This window comes from Frieseomelitta varia, unplaced genomic scaffold, assembly GCF_011392965.1.
Source record: "Frieseomelitta varia isolate USP_RPSP 00005682 unplaced genomic scaffold, Fvar_1.2 scaffold_192, whole genome shotgun sequence".
Lineage (NCBI taxonomy): Eukaryota > Metazoa > Arthropoda > Insecta > Hymenoptera > Apidae > Frieseomelitta > Frieseomelitta varia.
This window is the reverse complement of record NW_025109661.1, coordinates 191,091-212,659: the sequence shown is the minus strand read 5'-3', so window position 1 is coordinate 212,659 and position 21,569 is coordinate 191,091. Positions and strand designations below refer to the sequence as shown.

At 33.6% G+C, this 21,569-nt stretch overlaps 4 protein-coding genes across 6 annotated transcripts; 2 read left to right on the top strand and 2 right to left on the bottom strand.

Annotated features, from left to right (window-relative positions):
• Positions 1-322: 322 nt before the first annotated feature.
• Positions 323-6,253, top strand: LOC122539177 (male-specific lethal 1 homolog). The gene is made up of 4 exons (XM_043673861.1): positions 323-2,249; positions 3,119-3,867; positions 3,956-4,174; positions 4,254-6,253. Exons 1-4 carry the CDS (start codon positions 1,041-1,043, stop codon positions 4,342-4,344), a joined length of 2,268 nt encoding a protein of 755 aa, XP_043529796.1. The 5' UTR covers positions 323-1,040; the 3' UTR covers positions 4,345-6,253.
• Positions 6,254-6,479: 226 nt separating this feature from the next.
• LOC122539181 (actin, clone 403) lies at positions 6,480-9,955 on the bottom strand. The gene is made up of 4 exons (XM_043673868.1): positions 9,702-9,955; positions 9,141-9,519; positions 8,513-8,748; positions 6,480-8,380 (listed from the first exon to the last, which is right to left on the bottom strand). Exons 1-4 carry the CDS (start codon positions 9,825-9,827, stop codon positions 7,991-7,993), a joined length of 1,131 nt encoding a protein of 376 aa, XP_043529803.1. The 5' UTR covers positions 9,828-9,955; the 3' UTR covers positions 6,480-7,990.
• Positions 9,956-11,327: 1,372 nt separating this feature from the next.
• On the bottom strand, positions 11,328-14,770 carry LOC122539153 (histone acetyltransferase KAT2A). 2 transcript variants are annotated; one of them, XM_043673828.1, is made up of 5 exons: positions 14,554-14,770; positions 13,395-14,369; positions 12,751-13,311; positions 11,955-12,679; positions 11,328-11,877 (listed from the first exon to the last, which is right to left on the bottom strand). In XM_043673828.1, exons 2-5 carry the CDS (start codon positions 14,360-14,362, stop codon positions 11,684-11,686), a joined length of 2,448 nt encoding a protein of 815 aa, XP_043529763.1. In that variant the 5' UTR covers positions 14,363-14,369; positions 14,554-14,770; the 3' UTR covers positions 11,328-11,683. The 2 variants fall into 2 exon arrangements, with proteins under 2 accessions (XP_043529763.1, XP_043529762.1); XM_043673827.1 differs by having other exon boundaries at positions 14,599-14,770.
• Positions 14,771-14,805: 35 nt separating this feature from the next.
• On the top strand, positions 14,806-20,543 carry LOC122539150 (protein shuttle craft). 2 transcript variants are annotated; one of them, XM_043673820.1, is made up of 11 exons: positions 14,806-14,893; positions 14,991-16,884; positions 16,970-17,143; positions 17,233-17,622; positions 17,808-18,089; positions 18,166-18,453; positions 18,653-19,116; positions 19,252-19,782; positions 19,864-19,970; positions 20,089-20,237; positions 20,522-20,543. In XM_043673820.1, the coding sequence occupies exons 2-10, from the start codon at positions 15,372-15,374 to the stop codon at positions 20,189-20,191; spliced, it is 3,852 nt and encodes a 1,283-aa protein (XP_043529755.1). In that variant the 5' UTR covers positions 14,806-14,893; positions 14,991-15,371; the 3' UTR covers positions 20,192-20,237; positions 20,522-20,543. The 2 variants fall into 2 exon arrangements, with proteins under 2 accessions (XP_043529755.1, XP_043529754.1); XM_043673819.1 differs by lacking the exon at positions 20,522-20,543 and having other exon boundaries at positions 20,089-20,453.
• The last annotated feature ends 1,026 nt before the right edge of the window (positions 20,544-21,569 follow it).

Here is a 21,569-nt window from a genome sequence, read left to right as displayed (position 1 = left end):
CCAGAAAATACACTAAACAAACAAAGAAATAAGTTTATTCACATTGAAATATACAAAAAGCAGAGATTTCATTCTGCGTGCAATTGTACACGGCGTAGAGTTTGGGAAATGTGTAAAAATGATGTATTTTCCAGTTTTTCGAGAGCTCGGAATTTATTTGTTATCGCAATAAACGCCAGAACCAGAGAATACACTGTACAATCGAAAAGATAACATGATTCATATTAAAATATACAAAAAGCAAAAACTTGGTGCGAAACAAGGTTATGCGGCACACGCGGCGCCCAACGCGTTAAACTATCTTTGTTCGCACGCACGTGCATTTCAGATATTTTCCATATCGTTGGAACTTGAAGAATTGCACAGTATACAGCGTATTTTCGAAGTACACGCATTCGTGAAGAAACGCGCAGTAGAACGCATGCGCTTGTTTTTATTGTGGCGAGCGTGTGTAACGACTGTGTGTAAGTACGGTTGCGAGATGTGTACAGGAACAAAGCGTGAAAGGAGAAGGTCGAATCGCGTGTGCGTTCGACGTTCAATGAAACTTGCGGTGGGTGGTGATCGATGGAGAAAAACAAATGAAACGACGACGAGAGAAGGTTGGCAGCAGATACCGCGAGATGTCGCGGGCTTAGGGTATACGAGAGGCAGTGGAACGCAGCGCGCGGTGCGCGGCTCGCATCGTTCGTCAGAGTAAACACACAAGTACGATCCCGGAGGACAGGCACCTCGTGCGCTGCCACTGGCAGATAGAGTCGCCAAAGTAGTTTGAAGCTTGCGTCGCGAAACGAGAGGCGATACGTGAAAGAGGATTTGCTGAAAGGGAAGTGTCCGCGTGGTGGACGGCGAGAGGCGAAGAAGGATCGGTGAGGGGTGATGATAGGCGACAGGGCTGGAGAGCGGCGGTGAGGGCATCGTCGGCGTGAGGGCATATTGTCAAGACGCTTAATGTGCGCGGTGCGGGCGCGTGGTACGCTCGAGGCGGCCACAAATGAAGAAGTGGGAAGCGTCGGCGAGGGCGGTAGAGAGGGAAGAAGATGTCGAGTGGCTCGGCCTCGAAACTCGTGAACGGTGAGAACAAGAAGGAGAACGTTCACGGATACGAGTACGGGAACAAGAGAGAAAACGAGAGCGGCGCTGCTGGCAGCACTGCTTCTTCCATAGTAATTCTAGCTGGTGATACTAGTAATGCTAGTACTACTACTACTACTACCACTACTTCTTCTATTACTACTAGTAGTACTAGTGCTATTGTTGCTGCTCCTACTGCTACTACTACTATTGTTACTGTCGCCGCTGGTGGTGTTGTCGGTACTGGTGCTGGTACCACTGGTACTGCTGATTCTAGTGCTGCTAGTGAAAGCAGTAGCGGTAGTGGTGATAGTGGCTGCGGTAATGGTGGTAGTGGTTGTTTCACCAGCAGTGATAACGGTGCCAGTGGTAGTAATAGCGGTGTCTGTGTTGCCGGCTTGACCGCCGAGGGCGTCGTCGGCGTGGAGTTTTGCGACGTTGATTCCGACGTGAAGATACCGGGAGCTCGGGAAGCTGTCTGCGATGAAAGGGATGTGAACTCGAGGACGGGATATAGCGAGATCGTGTTCGAAGAGCCGTACGACGAAAGGTGTATCGGGACGCCAGTTGTCAATCTGAGCACCGCCACAACCACCACCACCGCTACTACCACAACCACCACCACTGCTACTACCACCACCACCATCACCATCATTGAGCACGACGATCGAATCAGGACCACGACTGTTTCTGCTCCTTGCTACGAGGAGGACGAGGAAGAGGATAACGAGGAGGACGACGACAACAACATGGTCGCGGCGATGAACGAGCACTTGTCTACCACGTCGGCGACCAGCGGCGTTCGAAGTAACACGGTCTCCACCGCCAGCACCACCGTCAATCCCACCGTCGTCAACCAGGGGAACAGTTGCTCCCGCGGTGAATTCGAGAACGTCGACGAGGATGGTAAACCAGCCGCCGGGATACTCAGTTTCCCCTGTGACTTCGACCACATGTACGCCAGCATGACAGACAGCGGGGCTCCAGCAGCCACCGCCACTTCTGCGCTCGGTGTCAGCCCTCTCCGTGGCAATGAACCGCGTCAAAACGATCTCACCGAAGTTAAACATCTCAAGGAACTGTTGCTGCTTCATCTAGATCTGATCCAACAACAGTCCGAGCAGATCGTTACCAAGGATAAGCTCTTGGCAGCTTTGCGACAGGAGAACGAAACGGTACCTTTCTCTCTTTTGTTTTCTCCTCTTCGTATGATTGTTTTTTCCTTTTTTTCTTTTTTGTTATTCCCGCGCTTTGTGCTTCTACTGTACATGCGTTCCAGCATTACCCGCGTCCACGCTCGTGTGTCAATATTTTGCCTTTTCTCGTTCTTTCAACTCTGTGTTTTCCCGGTTCTCGCTCCTCTTTCTTTCATTGGTCACTTGGACGTGAAGGTCAGACGCAACGTTGCCGCATGATGGCGCTGTTCCACATAGAACCGCAACTTTGAAACCGACGGAACACGTATAATTCACGTTACCAGTTTCTCGCGCGCAAACTGCTTTTATGACGACGATGATCCCGCTGTAGAAAATGGAAGATCTTTGAGCGAACGGATTTCCTGAATGAACTGGCCCGTCCTCGCAATAGTATCCTCGATAATATCACTGTTGCTAGTATCTTGTGTTATTTGTTTATACGTACATTAGATGCAAGAATGATCATGCCTGGGATTCGACGAGAAGTAAAAACTCCGCTGACCTATCGTTTGTTGACAGTAAATAAAATTTAAATCGACGCTGCGTAGTTTCTGTGATCGTTCATCTTTGAACATTCGTGTCCTTTGATGAATATTTAATTTATACACTGATGAATATACAATCAGTTATAATTCTTTTACATACTTCAATTTTTATATTTAATTTATATTCTCTGAACAGTGTATAAATTAAATATTGTGATTCTCAATATAAGTTCATATTTAGTAATTAATTGCCCCAATGTTTAAACTTATATTTTCAAAATGTATCAAAATAACATACATTTTGTTAATGTTTTTTTTTTCGAAGATCCGGCTGGAACTTACTTATAAATGTATGTGTTACAGCTTAAGCTGCGGCTGGAGCGTATGGACAGACGTGTAAATTTACAAAAGCTTAGATCAGAAAATAATGAAAATTCCATTGCATCCGAACATGTAGGAGTATGTTCTTCTCCGACTATTAATTCTATGAATGTGCCATCGACCAGCGAGCTTCACAGAAATATTCAATCCGAGAATAATAATTCTCAGTATAATGAAAGCTTTAAGATACGTTTAAATACCAGTGGTGGAATTACTACTGTCAAACAGGAACCAAATGATAATCAAAGTAAGCACGAAACAAAAATAGAAACTGGTAACGATATTAGATTAGAGTGGGAAGAGAAAAAGAAGAGGAGAACAGATTCAACGTCAATTTCCAGTGGAAGTAAAAGGAAAAGGGGTGTTTCGTGTTCGTCTACGATCAGTAATGACACATCCTCTACAGTGCAAGACAAAACGTTAGGTCAAGAAAACAACAGAAAAAGTGATAGGAAAGGAAAGCCATTAACAAAGAAGGAGTCATTCCTTACTACGGAAGAACATTATTATACAGCTGTTGGTGATCCTAATTATACATTAAATTTAAAAGAACCTAATTTAGTAGAAAGTGATACCTCGTTAGAAGTTCCAAATTGGAGGGTAAAGATATATACAAGCTGTTATACGATGGAAGGAACGGAAAATTTGGATGATGAAATTTTTAACAAAAGACATTTAAAGTTAGAAAATGATGAAAGGAGGAGGAAAAGATGGGATGTACAAAGGATAAGGTTTGTATCGTGTTAGTAAAATAATGCCAGTGCAACAGTAGTTAATTATTAAGTAAATTTCAATGCTTAAATGGATTTTCGTTTTTAGAGAACAGAGACATATTGAAAAATTGAAACAAAGACAAGAAAGACAGAATCATCAAGCAACGTGTTACAATACAAATCATACTGGACCTTGTCCATCTACTGTTGAGGAAGAGGCTGTCTTGTCGTTATGGCCTGACGTAGAACAAATACAAAGTCTTCAAGTGGATCCTCAGTTACCTATTGCTGCATTTGGTGCCCCTATTCCTAGTTTCACTCCAAGGTAAATAATATTAAATCGGTAACTATATCTTACATTTGTATTAGTTTAATTTGCTATACCGTTGATTTTATAATTGCAGTGAATTTTCTTTACCTTGGTCAAATATGTCACGTTCGAACAGTCGTCGCCCAAAGCGGTCAACAGGTAGAAGAAAATCTACTAGAAGATAAACTTTTATACCGGTGGACAGGACTATTTTTTGTCTTATCATTTTTAATCTTTATTATAGATATGCTCCCTCGTATTTCTATTTTTCTTTCTTTTTTTTTCTAAAATCATTTTTTTTATTATATGAAATAGGAGCACCAAAGATATTTTTATCATCTTTTTTAAAGCAAAATTCAGGAAAGATGACTATAGGAGACGATAGGAGTACCTACAATGTATTTTTATTTCTTACTTATTGATTCAAGTTTACTAGTAAAACTTGACCTTCTATAAGAATCGTTTTATTTGTACGACTGTAATTTGGTATCATTTATATTTTATAGAAATATTCATTTATCTAATTTTAATTGATATTTATTGAATATACTTTCCAATCTGGAGCTGTATTAGAACAATGGATATAAGAAATTATATTCAGTATATTTCCTTTTTGTATAAAGCTGGATAAAATGAATTAAATTAAATATGTTGGAAGGTTAAGTATGTTCAAGAAACATTACAAAATTAATATTATATACATGTAAATAATACAATCAATTTCAAAATTTTCGTAGCCCCTCTTCTTTAATTTCAATTATAACACTAATTGATACCGACAAATATGTTTTATAATTAGTAAGTCATAACTATTTTTGACATTGTTACGGTTGAGAATATTAAAATGAAAATAGTGTGTAAATTAAATGTCAGTTGAAAAGATTTAATCCGTCTCGAAACAAATTTTATGAACTTCATGTAATATTTTCATTTTCAATTTCAATTTCAATTTAAAGTACAAACTGGAAATTAGTATACAAGCATATAAAATTGTTAATTGCAAAAGTGCGTGTATTGAATTTTAAGATGAATTTAATTCGTATGGTTTTCGAGTTATTTTAATAAATAACATGTGCAAAATTATTTATACTGCATCCTTTATAAACTATTTTTATTTGGATTTTAATAAAAATGAAGTGCATAATTATTTATAGAAAATTATCAAATATTTATAAGTGTAAGTCTTCCGAAATATTAAAAATATATTAAACAGATTTGTATAAGAGTTTAGAAATGGGAGCTTTTTAAAATATCATGCGAACATAGTACGTCAAATAGTACAATGAATAGTACACTTTGTTTGGTTTTGGTTTAAAAATTAAATAAAAAGTTCAATATTGTGAATCATTTAATAATGAAGAAGACGATAATTTGTTGGACGTTGTATTTTATTAATTTAAAGTATAAAATATCTATTATGATTATCTATAACTTTACCTGTTTTAAACTTAAATTTTTGAACATTTTTATAGACAAAGTATAATTTAATGTATTGCTGTATGAGAAATTTATAATTGGTATATAAATGGTTATAATAGAGAGATAAATGTTAAAAAGTTAAAAAAATACATACATACAGCTACTGATAACTTGTTATTTACGTTGAATTTATATATATATTCACATTGTATAACCATGAATTATTTATGTAATTTTTTTTTTTTTATAATAACTTGTGACAATGATAATGAAAAAGAAAAGGGGTTACGACGTACGCTCAGAAGTATTAAAATTCAATGAACCTAAAATAAATCTTTTTTTTAATTTTGACATCAATCATTAAAGATATATCGTTGTCCTGTTTTCTTTGTATTTTCTTTTTCATTCTTCTCTCTTTTTTCTCTCTCTTTCTAAATTCTACCATTGCATTTAGTTGCAATTGTTGAAGAACTTTTCAACAAAATGTATTAATTTTTTTATGCATGTAGTTCAGTTATATTATTTTATTTTATTATACATGACAAGTGATAAGGTACTCGATTCAACCGTCCATGAGAAATGTGAGCATTTCGTAAACTGAAATGTTCAACATTAAAACACGGTGAAAATAGTGATTATAACTTGTAAATAAAAAGAAACATCTTTCCAATTATACGTAAGTTTTTGTTTATTATTTTATTTATAATAGTGCGCATTACTGCTGATAGATATTGAACAATTATATATTTTGTTTACGATAAATAGAACAAACGCGTGTAGCATCTTTTAGGTACATTAAGAAATAGTATAGAATTATTTGCATTGTTCTCGTTAATTCGACTTTATTCGTTGGAAGCTTTCTTAAATATACCAAAGACACAAAATTATTAGTTGTAACTTGTTTTTGCTTTAAAACTAATAATTTCAAAGGATATGAGTATGCATTTCCATTTTGGTGAACAGAGGAAATTTTACAAATTTGCAAATGTCTCTCTCGATGCTTTATAAGTATTATAATTGTCATTTTAGGCAACTTTCTAGTTCTTATCTTTATTTTTTAACTATTTGATGCAATTATGAAGACATAATTTGCATAATATTGAACATGAGATCCCTTTAGTTGAATTTTAACAGTGGCATAGATAAACTGTTTCGAAATTTCGTGTTGTGACTTTCGAATTAACGAGATTATGACAGCCTACGTAATTGTCATGTGTATATGTATATAAGTTTACCTTATTTTGTGTGTGTGTATATATGTATATGTTTGATATACTGTATGCACGCAAGTATAAAGAAATGTATGTATATTTTAATTGGATCGATGTACATACATATACATACATATATATAGGATGACTCATTTATTTTGATTATGCTAAACATTTCCGTCATTTCGAATGACAAATAAAAGTATAAAAAAAAAAGTTGTTTAGTTCAGCGTAACAATTTTTCAAGATCGCAGTTTTTTAATGATTACGTTTTCCAAGTGAATTAAATTTAACATTTCTCTTATAGAGAATGTTATTTATACAGATGGGGGAATTGTAACAAGTTAATTTAGTCTATATTTTTTATAACTTTGTTACGTTAAACACAATTCAAAAATGAACATGAAAATTGTATGAACTGTGATCTTGGAAGTTTTATTGCGACGACGAGAATTTCTTTGAACTGGACAACTTTTTTCATTTTTTATTTTTTTATAATATTGAACTATCAAAATAAATGAATCATTTATATAAGGGCATGAGTGAGGGTATGCGTGTTTTGCAAAATATATTTATTATATTGTGTACTGTATATAAATATTATATATAATAGTACACATATTATTGCTCTATGTACAGGTCGTTCCGTAAGCAGTGGATCATTTTTGAAAACGATAGTATCAACTAGATAATTTTGATCCAATATTTCGGTTATCATAAAGGTAAAATAGCATTTATATTATTATATGTTATATTGAGGCACACTTCCAAATGTACATTAGTTTATAATCGTGTGTAATCATGTTTATTTCTAAATAAAATGAAAAGATGTTGAAATAAATAACAATGAAATTGTAAAAATAAAGAGAGTAAAAGAGATAGAAATGGATGAATAGAGAGAAAGAGAGAGAGACGATCCATTAGCAACTTATGAAATGACCTGTATTTAATAGAAATTACAATTAAGATAAGATAAGAAATGTCAAATAAAATAAAATTATTTCATACAAAAATATCTCAACAAATTTAAAGCCCTATTAATCGAAATCTTCGATATTAAGTGATACGTGTTACGACGTACGGTTTCGCGTATAAAGCAAGTTAGTTTCATACCGACGCAATATCGGTTTGTAACCTTTTAGTTGGACGTGGTTGAATCATTTTGTTTTTAAATTGAAAAAGAAAAGAAAGAAAAGAAAAATTAGAAACACTTTCTGTGTACGATGGACGGCCCCGACTCGTCGTACTCTTGTTTCGAGATCCACATTTGCTGGAAGGTGCTCAAGCTGGCCAAGATCGAGCCACCGATCCAGACCGAGTATTTCCTTTCTGGAGGCGCGATTATCTTGATCTTCATTGTGGACGGAGCCAGTGCCGTTATTTCCTTTTGCATCCTGTCCGCGATACCTGGATACATGGTGGTACCGCCTGACAGGACCGAATTAGCATACAAATCCTTACGAATATCGACGTCGCATTTCATGATCGAGTTGTAGGTAGTTTCATGTATTCCGCATGATTCCATGCCGAGGAAACTTGGCTGGAACATCGCTTCGGGACACCGGAAACGTTCGTTTCCGATAGTGATTACCTAAAAGCAGTGTCAATTAATTAACTCGCTGATTTAAATATTCTCAAGCATGGTTGATCGTAGTTTTTAAACGCGCAGCGATCTGAATCGCTAATGCACCCGTGTATATACGCATGTACGAGTCGGAATTACTTGGCCGTCTGGTAATTCATAGCTCTTTTCCAGAGCGCTCGAACCGGCAGCTGTAGCCATCTCCTGCTGAAAGTCCAAAGCAACGTAACACAATTTTTCCTTAATATCTCGGACAATTTCACGCTCCGCGGTTGTAGTAAACGAGTATCCTCTTTCCGTTAGGATCTTCATGAGGTAATCTGTTAAATCGCGGCCAGCCAGGTCCATACGTAGAATTGCATGTGGTAACGCGTACCCTGAATTAAATAGGATGTTTCACATTGAATTATAGTTAATATAATGAAATCTTTCAATTTTCTTATAATCGTGTGCGTGATAGTGTCAATCCATTCGAAATTTTCAAATCTTTTTACACAAATTTTGTATAAATTAAACAAATCTTCCTGATAAATAACATATTTTATTAATTTTTTTCAATATGTAAAGTTGCAACAATAAAAATACGTAACGTTGCAACTTTTGTAAAAAACTTTTTTTTAATCAACATTGTTCATGTATGTGTACGGATTGTATTTCAGAGTAATCTCAAATCAAGTCAATCATATTATTTTTATGATATTTATTACGAAATGAAATACAAATAAAAAAAAAAAGAAATGTAATTTGCGTATATACTGAAGCAACGTACCCTCGTAAATTGGTACTGTGTGTGAAACTCCATCTCCGCTGTCTAGAACAATGCCTGTGGTGCGTCCTGAAGCGTAAAGCGACAGAACAGCTTGTATAGCGACATACATTGCCGGCGAGTTAAATGTTTCAAACATAATTTGCGTCATTTTTTCTCGGTTAGCCTTAGGATTCAAAGGAGCTTCGGTCAAGAGGACAGGATGCTCTTCCGGAGCGATTCTTAACTCGTTATAGAATGTGTGATGCCATATCTTTTCCATGTCATCCCAATTTGTTACAATGCCATGCTCGATCGGATATTTAACAGTTAAAACGCCCCTTTTGCTTTGTGCTTCATCTCCCACGTAGCTGTCCTTTTGTCCCATACCAACCATGATTCCCTGCAAAGTTCAATTCATGAACTTTAAAACAGTTTCATAGTATAAACTTCCCTCAATATTAAGCGTTGGAATATTAAGTTACGATAAATATAAATATTATATAAAAATGAATGTATACATAAATAAATTTAGTTGACAGTTCATGGCAGGATGATTATATTTAAAAATACTGTTAATTCTACCTGATATCTAGGTCTTCCCACGATGGAGGGAAATACAGCACGTGGAGCATCATCTCCTGCAAATCCTGCTTTGCACATCCCTGATCCATTGTCTACTACTAGGGCTGCTACGTCGTCGTCACACATTTTAAACAAAAAATATTTTTTTTTTGCTTCTCTGTTTCTCTGAAGCAGCAAATAACTTATTTTATTTGACTAGATTTTGCACTGTCTGAACAGTGCATTGACTCTTGTAATATTGTTCCTGCTGAAGAATGGAGTTGTTTTATATTGATGCCCCCTCTTTTACTATCTCTGTGCCTGTATATTAAACAGTTTCTTGCACGTCAATGAACTAGTATACATTTAAGCTAATGTAATGAAGTAATTTTTGGATCTAGCGTATATCACATATTTTTATAATATGTGACAAATATTTTCATTGTTACTTCCTAAGTCCAAGTACCATTTTATTATTTACTACATTTATTATATTGCCTTGCTAGAATTTAATTAAAGAAATTTAATTATAATTATATCAACAATTACATAGTTGCTAAAATCTATATGACAGTTTATTTAAGAAAAACTTGTTGAAATGAATACTTTTCAAAGAAAAAAAAAAGCTAATTCATATTTAATATATGTTAATTTCATACAGAATTTATATTTTCCTGTCTCTGGCAATATTAAATTTTCTTAATTAAATACAATTTGAATTGTCATTGTATATTTCATTTATATTTATGAACAAGTAAATTTTATTAATGTAAGCAAAAATCAACTTCAACGTATCTGTTAAATGGAGCAAAATTTATGTAATAAAAAAATACATTATTTATTGTACATCTGTGTATATTTGTTTGTACATATACGTATTTAAAATTCTAACTTTGTGAATAGTATATTCTTAACTGTTTTATAACTTTTATATATATATATACCTCCATAACTTACAAATAATTTGTTTTTTATAATGTGAGGTGTGTATTCTCTGTGTATTCACAACATATATATGTGTTACAATTTAGTAAATATTTCAGTTTGAAATGCAGTTTGTTTACAATTGAATAGATATATGCATATATCTATTAAAGAAGATCTTATCCAATTATTAAGAATTCTTTTTTAATTTCTTCTTATATAAAAATTCGTAATAGTATTTAAAAAAAAATGTTTATTTTTACTTCAACTTTCACATATTTTACAAATCTCCGATCCATTATCTATCACTACGCTACACTATATATGTTTTACATTGTTTTATATTTATTTAATTTCGGTTTATATATATATATTTATATATAGAAAATAGAAATTTTAGTTTACTGAGCCTCCCAAGATTAACGCATTTTAGAGATTCACGGTTCCATAGAATGACCACTGTGTAGAATCTCGTTACAATCGGTGTATTACATTCCTTAATTAACTGTTCGACTAATGCTTACAATTAGGCCGTGAAATTAAGCATCTGGTTTGGTTTTAATTTGCTGTATATCCTCTTTTCAACCGTTTCTTGAAGTGGAAAAATGATGAAGAATATATTTTTTAATTAAATTTATTGCTAATTATAGAATTTAGTATTATTTTTAGTTACATTTTACCTAAAAATAAACATCACATACGGAAACAAATAAATAACGTCACTTTAATATCACTTTCTGTATTTTTCAAAAATTTGTTTTTTTTTTTAATTGACTAGTTTTTAATTTCTATGTACAGGGTATTTACGGTATAATGGGTGATCATTTTTCTCGTAAGTAATAAGTTTTTGGAAAAAGCGAAAGAATTATAATGTTTTTATGCACACTTGGTGCACTTCAATTTTGTATATTTGCAATATTGTTCAAGTTGTACAATTACAACTTTTTTTCTCTTCCACTTTTTTCAAAACTATTACCATTTATGAAAGAAATATTGACTTCATTGCGAAAAAAATGCGGACACCATGTATACAAACAGCATAAAAATGTAATTAACATTCATTTTTCAATCCATGAATTCTACTTATCCCAAAAACCAATTTCCTTCATTCTCGTTTGAAAATATTTCTCTAAAGCATTAGCACATCGATAATATTCAGTGTCAGGACTATTGTACAAGCGGCAATTGGTGAAAATTCGTGTCATGTCCGCAATAAATAATCTCCTCGTAACGTAATACCTAGCTTTCAGCCGATCGCTCATAGTTTTAAGATCTGAAAAACAAAATTTTTTATTTTTCTCCGTTCCGACACGATTATGATTATGTTTCTGATTCTCTTGTTCCACTCACCCATTGGATATTTAATATGATCATAATAATCGGGCACTTCGTTCTTATCTACAGGCTTTAAAAATGGCCACGCGGTACTGTGATTTTTTACGCTATTTAAAACATTTTTTAACGCATTGTACAACGAGTCAGTAATATCCAAACACGCTTCCATTGGTTCTGGCCCTTGAGTTCCTTTGGCTACTCCTCTGGTTCTGGTCTGAGTGTAACTTTTCCAACCAGTTTCACGAATACCAGGAATAGATTCAACTGGAATTCCCCTGACACCTTCTTTGAAGCATGTCAAACCAGGGTGAACTTTCTGTATCTCTTGCTGCCTCTGATGGATTAACTTTTTAATAATTTCTTTCTGCTTTCGTATGACAGCCGTAAATTCAGTATATACAATTTTTGCATTCAATTCACAATGCATCAGTGTTGCCCCTTCATAATCTTTAATATATCCTTGATACATTGACCGAGGCAATTTTATGTCCTTGCTAAAACCTTGCTTCTTGAAATATCCGATTGCAAATTCGTCAGCAAACGTGAGGAAATGTAATATATTGTTTTTTATATGATAGTCTTTAAGCATGTTCATTAAATGTGTACCGTAACCTTTCACTTGTTCTTGACTCGTGACAGCACAAAATACTATTTCTGTAAAGCCCTGAGTAGGGAACATTCGGAAACAGATGCCACCAATTGGCCGGCCATCTTTTATCAGAGCTAGCGTTTTATGCTTTCTACAAAAACAAAGAAGAATGTTACAATCATAACAATTCTTGAAATTTATTTCACTACGCATGATACTCACGGATCAAAGACTAATTGAGATATATACTCTTTTGGCATTCTAGGCAATTGATGGCTAAATACATTATGTAATCCAATCAACCAAAGCATTGTTTGTTTAGAAACTGGCTGTGTCAAACTATTTCCAACCACGTGGAATTCTATGATCTTTCTACTTTCCTCAATCTTGGCAGTTTCATCTCGCGGGACATTTGGAGGAAATACTGCATCGGGTCCGCACATGTAATTGGGGTCGTTAATAGTCGCTACAATTTCAGCAACTGTTTCCTCTGATAAATCTTCAAAAGTTTCCTCGTTCTTTCTTCTTTTCACATCTGAACGTCCCTCGGAATGTGATCTTTTTTCGTGAATTTTCTTCATTCCAGGGCTTATATTAATTGTCGTGTAATTATCTTTGTCGTTTGGTGGTACTGTGACCTTCTCAAATTCACCTGTTCTTCTTCCTTGATTTGCTTTTGATTCCAATGCGGATTGTAAATAGGTGGGTGGTACTTGCTTGAAATCAGAGTCCCAAATTGGAGAATTATCAGAGTAAATCTCTGCTTCTAACATGGAGAGGAATCTTTAATTGAACAAATACATCAAATGTTAAATGATCATGCCAATCAACGAATAAAGCGCGAATAAACAGAAATTTCTACATACTTAGGGAAATGTGTTAAGACTATTACTCTTTTCTCTGGTGCTAACTTATCTCGTTCACTGTGGCATTTATCCAGCAACTGCCTGGAAACTGGCTTGAAAACAGCTTGTACGAACGTTCGTCCAAAAACCAAAGATGTGTCATAATGAGGCAGGGAATCACAGAATGCCGGTATATGACAAAATACAAGCCAACGGGTATGATTAATTTTATATGCAGGAGCTTCTTCTACACTAATCGTGCCTCTTCTAGCACTGAGCGGATCAAAATTCCAATGATTCAAACAGTGTAGAAACATTTTTGCCATGTCACACATGGCCTGCATGTCTCTTTGTGGCAAGTGACCGTATTTGTACGCAACAAAATTCATGACCGCTTTTGCTATACTAGGTCGTTCGAAGGGTGGCTGCCCTAAAGGACCTTCTATTGTCGGCTTGGTCATAGATTGTATACATTTTCTTAAAAGTTTGTATAAGTAGAAATAAACTTTCTTTGTGTCAGGATCTTCTTCTTTTTGCAACCCCAGAAAAATATTGTCCGCATCTATGACCATGCATAGTAGTTTATTAATCTCCTCCTCAGACTGATTAGTCAAGTGCGAAACATGATTTTCCAAGACATGCTTGCAACTTTGGCAAGGGTCAAAGAAATTTATAACAGGTTGTTGCGTGTCATTTTTGACCTTAGTTATCATCTGGGAGTTCTTCCAGCCAATGCACTTGCAATCATCAACCTTACATGCGCTGTATGTTGCAATTTTTAATATTTTCTTCATTTGTGGTAAGTTTAACATCTGCTGCTTTCTCTGTTGTATTCTTTGCAAGTTGTTCTGTCGACTGTTTTGCTCCTGAGGTCTAACTGTACTTGGTTCTCTACTGTTTCCTGCATGTTGCGACGTGCTAGTCACGCACTGACCAGTCTCCTCTAGAGACGGCAACGCTGAGTTGCGGTTTCCCTCCTCAGTTGCCATATCTTTCCTGAATAAAAGCCAAAAAGATTGTCATTTGAAATCTATATAAGATCACATAACATAAATTGTCTTTTTACATCACAGAATGAAAATGTAAAGAGGAACAGAAAAAAATGTAAATATCAAGCTTATATTGTAATTGTGTGAACAAAAAAATAAACTTATACTTTAAAAAAAAAAATTAAACTTACACTGTAAAATTATTCTATTATTGTATAAAGTATTAATGCATTTACATGATTAGTTGTAAATAGTGTACGTCTGATATGATTAAACGTTATATTTATAAACAACTAGAGAAAAGAACAATAAAATGGCCATAACACCATTAATTTTGTACGTAATGTACGAGTCTTATTTACAATTTACAACAAGTATGAGGTTAAGAAATGAATTGAAATTGAATTGGACCTGTGGCGCCACCAATTCCCTAAACAGAGAATTAATCTTCTCCTTCCATTCAACCATTGAGGATAGGAGTACCATTGGTCAATGATTCAACGTCCGACGAAATTCTGGAATTCTGTTCCCGTGAGTATGAATCAATTTCTTTCTATTACATTAGACAGTATACAGGGTACACAGTTTGCAACGTATTATTGAAATCTTGCCACGAATGTTGTTTCAGTTAAAAACTTCGAACGACCGTACGAACGAGATTTTGATTGCACGCCCTGATTGCGTGACTCGTGCTCGACAGGTCGCAAGCAAAGGACTTCGTTTTCTTTTCCTTCTCGTGCAATATCAGTCGTCTCGTATGTTATTTTTTGCATGATTTTCGAAATACTCGCATCTCTGTATTTCGAGGAACCACACAACTGCGTATGGATTACCGAGGAACTTGATAGAGCGATAAAAGATTTTTAGGAACAACAAGTTAACCATATTTCAGTTTCAGTCATATATATTGGCTACAATATACACAATATCAGAGGAGATTTGAGAAGCATAACTGTTTCATCGTTGGTGCAAAAGATCGCAGAGAAAGGGAAGCATCGTTACAAAAGCTATGGCCACATGGGACGGTTCTTATTTGGGACCGGATGACGAAGACTACTACCAAATGTATGCTGATCAGAATGCATCTGGACCTGCGTCAGGAAATTGGGCATTATTCTCTGATAATATGAGTCATGAGTATTTACAACCTAAACGCGAGTTCTATGTACAAAATGAACGCATGTTTGAACAGAATAGACCAAGTACCTTCTATCATTCGAATGTGAATGTTATGCCAAACTTGGTGGCCACGACCACTAGTTATGAGTATGTAACGAATCCAATGAATACGCATGCATTGAATAGTCAGGAGTACTATCCACATGTTGCCAAACCTGAGCAATGTTATTTGTCCAATGCCTCTTGGAATTGCGATAATGACTTAGAAGGCAACAGAGACAAGTACGATCATACGAAAAGCATCAAAGAACCTTCGGATAGTATAATGAGTCACTCAAAATTACATGTAATGGCCGAGGAGTTTGTGCCAAATAATAGAGAATATGATGATAGGAGCAAAAATGAGTCGCAGAACGTAAAATGTACTAACAATACTTGTGTCCAACATAGTAACAAGATAGTACCAGGTAAATATTTTTCTTGCAACATGAATAGGCATGATAAAAAATACAATAGCAAAAAGAATCCCAATGGTAAGCACAAAGAAGACCAATGTTATAAGAAGTATGCATATGCAAATTACTATCAGCAACATGTCAGGGCTCATAAACTTCAAGGTAATAAGTACTTTATTAATAAGCATTATTCAGAAAACTCGCAAGTAAGTTCCAAATTTCCAAATGAGAATGCATCGGATGAACGTCCAATGAATAATGATGTTGCTTGCAATAGTAAAGAAGATTGTGCAACAAATTCGAATAAAGGAAAATCATCTTCAAATATAAAAATAAGTTCAAATAGACATAAAAATTTATCACATAAGAATAATAATGAAAGAATTATTATTGATGATAATAACGTACAGGATAATAACATACAGGATAGTAATGTACAGGATAATAATGTACAGGAATCCAATAATCTAGTTAAAGAATTTACTTACTATAACTCTGGATTAAAACAGACCTACAATAATCATAGAAATGTAAGGAGATATCAGTACAATGATAGATATAATAGAGAAGGAAATTTTTATAAAGAAAGGCGACATCATTATCCGAGATATGGCAGAGAGAATTGTGGTAAAGAAGATAAATTTAAAGCGAAAGATCAAACGTGCAGTAGTGAAGAATGTAATGAATATAAAGAATGTTTCAACGAGGAAACTGGGTTAGATGCAAAAGAAGCAATAGAGAAAAGGCACAATTATCAGCGATATAATGCATTTAAGGAACATTACAGAGGTAATTTTGAAAATAAACTGGTAATTTTGAAAGAGAAAGATAAAGGGAAATATGTATCTGAAAATAAAGAAAAGGAGAATGAACATTGGAGAAGTAGAAGGAAAATTAATGAAAGAAATAATATTCCAAAACGGGGACAAAATAAAAAATCACTTGTTGGTGAGTGTATACATGAGTTTCTATAATTCTACATTGCGTTATATTTTTAATGTAATAATAATAATTCTGTTATTTTATCGTGCAGATAACGATGCAAGTCAGAGAGAAAGACTAGCAGAACAACTGAATAAGGGTGAATTGGAATGCTTAGTATGTTGTGAATGTATTAAACAGAATGATTATACTTGGTCATGCTCCAATTGCTATCACGTGTTTCACTTAAAATGTATTAAAAAATGGGCAAACTCATCACAAGCTGGTAAACAGTTGATTAGTTGTAACTTTGAAAAAAATTTTTTTATTAAAAAACTGTAAATAATTTTTTGTATATCGTTATTGTTTACATAGAAAATGGTTGGAGATGTCCGGCATGTCAAAATGTTAGCTCAATAATTCCCGACGATTACTTTTGCTTTTGTGGGAAAGTGAGAGCACCTGAATGGAATCGTAGAGATATTGCACATTCTTGCGGCGAAGTTTGTGGTAGAACATTATCGAAAAATGATTGTCCACATAAATGCACCCTTTTGTGTCATCCAGGATCTTGTCCACAATGTACAGCAATGGTAACAAAGTATTGTGGCTGTGGTAGAACTCTACAAACAGTACAATGTAAAACTCATAAATTATTGAAGTGTGATTCTATATGTGGTAAAGATTTAAATTGTGGTAGACACAAATGTCAAAGTAAATGTCATTATGGAGAATGTGCAAAATGTGAAAAAACAATAGAGCAAGGTACATAGTTTATATATGGAGTAGAATTCTGTTTATATGAATTATGTGATTGAAATTTATATTCTTTCCTCTACTAGTGATTTTTCATTCGTATAACAAAAGTATAGGTTCATATAAATGAAATTCTACTGTGACGTAATTTTAAATTAAAGTAATAAATTGTCTGACGATATATTTATTTTTAGCATGTCATTGCGGGAAATTTTCAAATGTATTAATTTGTGAGAGTTATATTCCACCTGCATATGCTTGTGAGGTCATTTGTGGGAAATTGTTGGAATGTGGTAATCACGTTTGTACAAAATTATGTCATCCGGGCGCTTGCAAACCTTGCTCTTTGACTCCTGGGAAAATTACAACCTGTTGCTGTGGACAAACACCATTACCAGATAAAAGACAAACTTGTTTAGATCCAATTCCTGTCTGTGACCAAATATGTTCGAAAAATTTAAATTGTGGACAACCTGGCGAGTATTTCAAGAAAATCCATGGAATGCCTGATATAATATCATAAAAATTTATAATGTAATATATTGTCTGCAGATGACCCTCATAATTGTAAAGTAAAATGTCACGTAGGAGATTGTCCTGTTTGCGATTTAACCACCAATGTTAAGTGTCGTTGTGGAAACATGGATAAAGAAATAGCTTGTAAAGATTTGATATCAAAAGCTGATGTACGATGCGAAAAGAAATGTTCAAAGAAAAAATCCTGCGGCAAACACAAATGTAATAAACGATGTTGTGTGGAAACAGAACATACTTGTCCAGTAATCTGTTCGAAAACGCTAAGCTGTGGAAAGCATCAATGCGGACGAAATTGTCATAAAGGTATTTGATCGCGTTATAATCATCGATTAAATTTGATATTAAATTGTTTAATAAAGTTAGAAAAACTAGGATTTTTAGTAGGAAGGAAGATTGAAAAAATTAGTAGATCGATATGTACTATCAAGTCAATTTTGACCTGTTATTGTATATCAAATACAATTTAATATCACAATGATATAAAATTGTTATGTTAATGTAGGAAGATGTCAACCTTGTTGGCGAACTAGTTTTTACGAATTACGCTGCGAATGTGGAGCTTCTGTGGTGTATCCTCCTGTTCCTTGTGGAACAAGAAGACCCACGTGTGACAAACCGTGCTCCCGTCAGCATTCTTGTGGCCACGAAGTATTGCATAATTGCCATAGTGAACCAAATTGTCCACCTTGCACTGTCCTTACTCAAAGATGGTGTCACGGCAAGCACGAGTTACGTAAAGCTGTACCATGTTATGTGGACGAAATTTCATGTGGTTTACCATGTAACAAGCCCATATCTTGCGGTCGACATAAATGTATTACTATTTGTCATTCCGGACCATGTGAAAAACCGGGCCAACAGTGTACTCAACCTTGCACTGTTCAAAGAGAAATGTGTGGACATATCTGTGCTGCCCCGTGCCACGAGGGTAAATGTCCAGATACACCTTGCAAGGAAATGGTTAAGGTAATTAATTCATTTTGTTCATAAAACAATATTTATGATTTGATGATGCGTAAGATTTTTGCAGTTACAAGTTTAGAGTTTGTATCGACATGTTGGCTTCCTAAGTTACTAATAAAAATCAATTTTCACATATAGGTGACGTGTCAGTGTGGGCATAGGACCATGTCACGTGTTTGTGCCGAAAATTCCAAAGAATATCAAAGAATAGCAAGTAATATATTAGCCAGTAAAATGGCTGATATGCAATTAGGTCATTCCTTTAATTTGGAAGAAGTATTCGGCCAAGGAGTAAAGAAGCAGAATCAGTTAAAAACTTTAGACTGCAACGACGAATGCAAAATAATAGAACGAAATAGAAGATTAGCGTTGGGTTTGCAAATTGTAAATCCGGATTTAAGTGGCAAATTAATGCCTAGATACAGTGATTTTATGAAACAGTGGGCTAAAAAGGATCCGCATTTTTGCCAAATGGTCCACGAGAAATTAACGGAATTAGTTCAACTAGCAAAGACCTCTAAGCAAAAATCACGCAGTTATTCCTTTGATAGTATGAATAAAGATAAACGTCATTTTATTCATGAATCTTGTGAACATTTCGGTTGTGAAAGTCAAGCATATGATCAAGAGCCAAAAAGAAATGTTGTTGCAACTGCTGTTAAAGATAAGGTAATTCATTTCTTTATGTTTAACTAGTACGATTAAACACATGATTTTAAATTTCTGATTTTGTGTTAAAATTTATTACAGTGTTGGTTACCTAGCTATAGTTTATTAGAAATTGTGCAACGGGAGAATGGCCAGAGAAAAGTTCCAGGTCCAATGTTAAATACTACAAAAACTGATGGATCTGTAAAGTAAGTGATGCTGTACAAAATAGTTTATTTAAACCTAAAATTAAATTCTTTTATATTTTTAAATAAATCAACAATGGGTTTATATATTTATTTCAAATTGTTTATTTGTTCAATTCAGGACAATATTATCACTGCCTGCGAAGAAATTCCAAAAATCAGAAACGCCATCAACCATAAAGACATCAGAACCAGAAATAGATTATTTTGATTATAAAGGCTAAGATTAGACTATATCCCTGTATTGTGTAAGGGGATGTAAAGTAAAGTGTAAGTAATATAAGTAAAATAATTAATACTATAGTTAATAAAAGTACTGTTAAATATAATTGATTGAGTAAACATTTTAATAATACTTATTCTTTATTAACATTTTTCTGAATTAAATTTAAATACAATCATCGAGTTAATTAACATTGATGAAAACAGAGAAAATCAATTTAGTTTATTAGTTACACTGTCAAAATATATACAAAATTTAAATGTGAATGCAAAAAAATATATGTACTTGCTAATTAATGAGTTTTATTTTAATTCTTATAATCTTTTTTCAGATAAAATAAGTACAATTACATTTATATAGATAGTTATAATGATTTTATAATAACATTATGAATATAATATTTCATTACTATTAAAAACTATATTTTTAAGGTTTACTCAGCATGCAATAAAAAAAAACTTTTCTGATAAAAATTACTACAATATATGATTCTATTAATAAAATAAATAGAATTAAGAAAAAAAGAGTATTTTATTCTATTCTAATTTAATTTCTTGCATTTTATACATTACTCGAATTTTGGTAAATACAATTTTATACTTAAATGTATAACCATACATAATATATACTCCCTGAAATATTTAAGGAATTAAATGTATAAGGGGAAGTGATCTTTAAATTAATTAAATTTCTTTGTTTTGAACTTTTATTATTGCGTAAAATTTACGTTAAATTTTAGACGATAGAATAGGTTTTTTTTTTTTTTTTTTTAATAATCTAATCTTCGTCGATAAAAATAGTGGTTTATTGTGTACTATTAAGTTGAAACAGTACCGATCAGTATAGTTAAAATAATATCAATCATTACAGTACACTGGATTGTATATAAATATCGATTTATATTGATAATTCTAAAGGATATAATTTATATGAGTCAATCTTTGTAAACATTAAATATCCGTAACATAAGTATTTGGCACATCAAACATTTATCTAATATGATTTTCCTAAACAAATAGTGAGACCTTTCATGCTTGTGTAAGTATGATTATTTATTTTGCTCCACATTTCATGATGTATTTTAATACTAATATACTTAATTCTGCAAACCTAAGTTTTAAAAATAATACACAATAAGAAGAATAATTGTTTTAAAGATGCAACAAAAGAATTTGCATAGGTTTGTGTTTTTTCTTTCTCGCGCTCACATGCACACACATAAGTATTATTTTTATTGAAATGTTTCAGTCATATATCTTTAAATAATAATATCACCGTTTTACGATAATCAATGTTATTAAAAATATAAAAATATGTTAATATAATGATAATTAATTTCATGATATATTATCAAGTGATACTTGCTATTACTAGAACCT

What these genes read in the sequence shown, in the direction of transcription:
- LOC122539177 (XM_043673861.1), top strand. Translation starts at nt 1,041, where the DNA reads ATGTCGAGTGGCTCGGCCTCGAAACTCGTGAACGGTGAGAACAAGAAG. An exon ending in TGCGACAGGAGAACGAAACG is followed by an intron (nt 2,250 to 3,118) that starts GTACCTTTCTCT and finishes TATGTGTTACAG; the next exon opens with CTTAAGCTGCGGCTGGAGCG. An exon ending in TGGGATGTACAAAGGATAAG is followed by an intron (nt 3,868 to 3,955) that starts GTTTGTATCGTG and finishes TTTCGTTTTTAG; the next exon opens with AGAACAGAGACATATTGAAA.
- LOC122539181 (XM_043673868.1), bottom strand. Translation starts at nt 9,827, where the DNA reads ATGTGTGACGACGACGTAGCAGCCCTAGTAGTAGACAATGGATCAGGG. An exon ending in TGGGAAGACCTAGATATCAG is followed by an intron (nt 9,520 to 9,701) that starts GTAGAATTAACA and finishes TGAACTTTGCAG; the next exon opens with GGAATCATGGTTGGTATGGG. An exon ending in ATGAATTACCAGACGGCCAA is followed by an intron (nt 8,381 to 8,512) that starts GTAATTCCGACT and finishes CACTGCTTTTAG; the next exon opens with GTAATCACTATCGGAAACGA.
- LOC122539153 (XM_043673827.1), bottom strand. An exon ending in TCTCAATTAGTCTTTGATCC is followed by an intron (nt 12,680 to 12,750) that starts GTGAGTATCATG and finishes TTGTTTTTGTAG; the next exon opens with AAAGCATAAAACGCTAGCTC. An exon ending in TCATATTAAATATCCAATGG is followed by an intron (nt 11,878 to 11,954) that starts GTGAGTGGAACA and finishes TTTGTTTTTCAG; the next exon opens with ATCTTAAAACTATGAGCGAT.
- LOC122539150 (XM_043673820.1), top strand. Translation starts at nt 15,372, where the DNA reads ATGGCCACATGGGACGGTTCTTATTTGGGACCGGATGACGAAGACTAC. An exon ending in CGGACGAAATTGTCATAAAG is followed by an intron (nt 18,454 to 18,652) that starts GTATTTGATCGC and finishes ATGTTAATGTAG; the next exon opens with GAAGATGTCAACCTTGTTGG. An exon ending in CTTGCAAGGAAATGGTTAAG is followed by an intron (nt 19,117 to 19,251) that starts GTAATTAATTCA and finishes TTTCACATATAG; the next exon opens with GTGACGTGTCAGTGTGGGCA.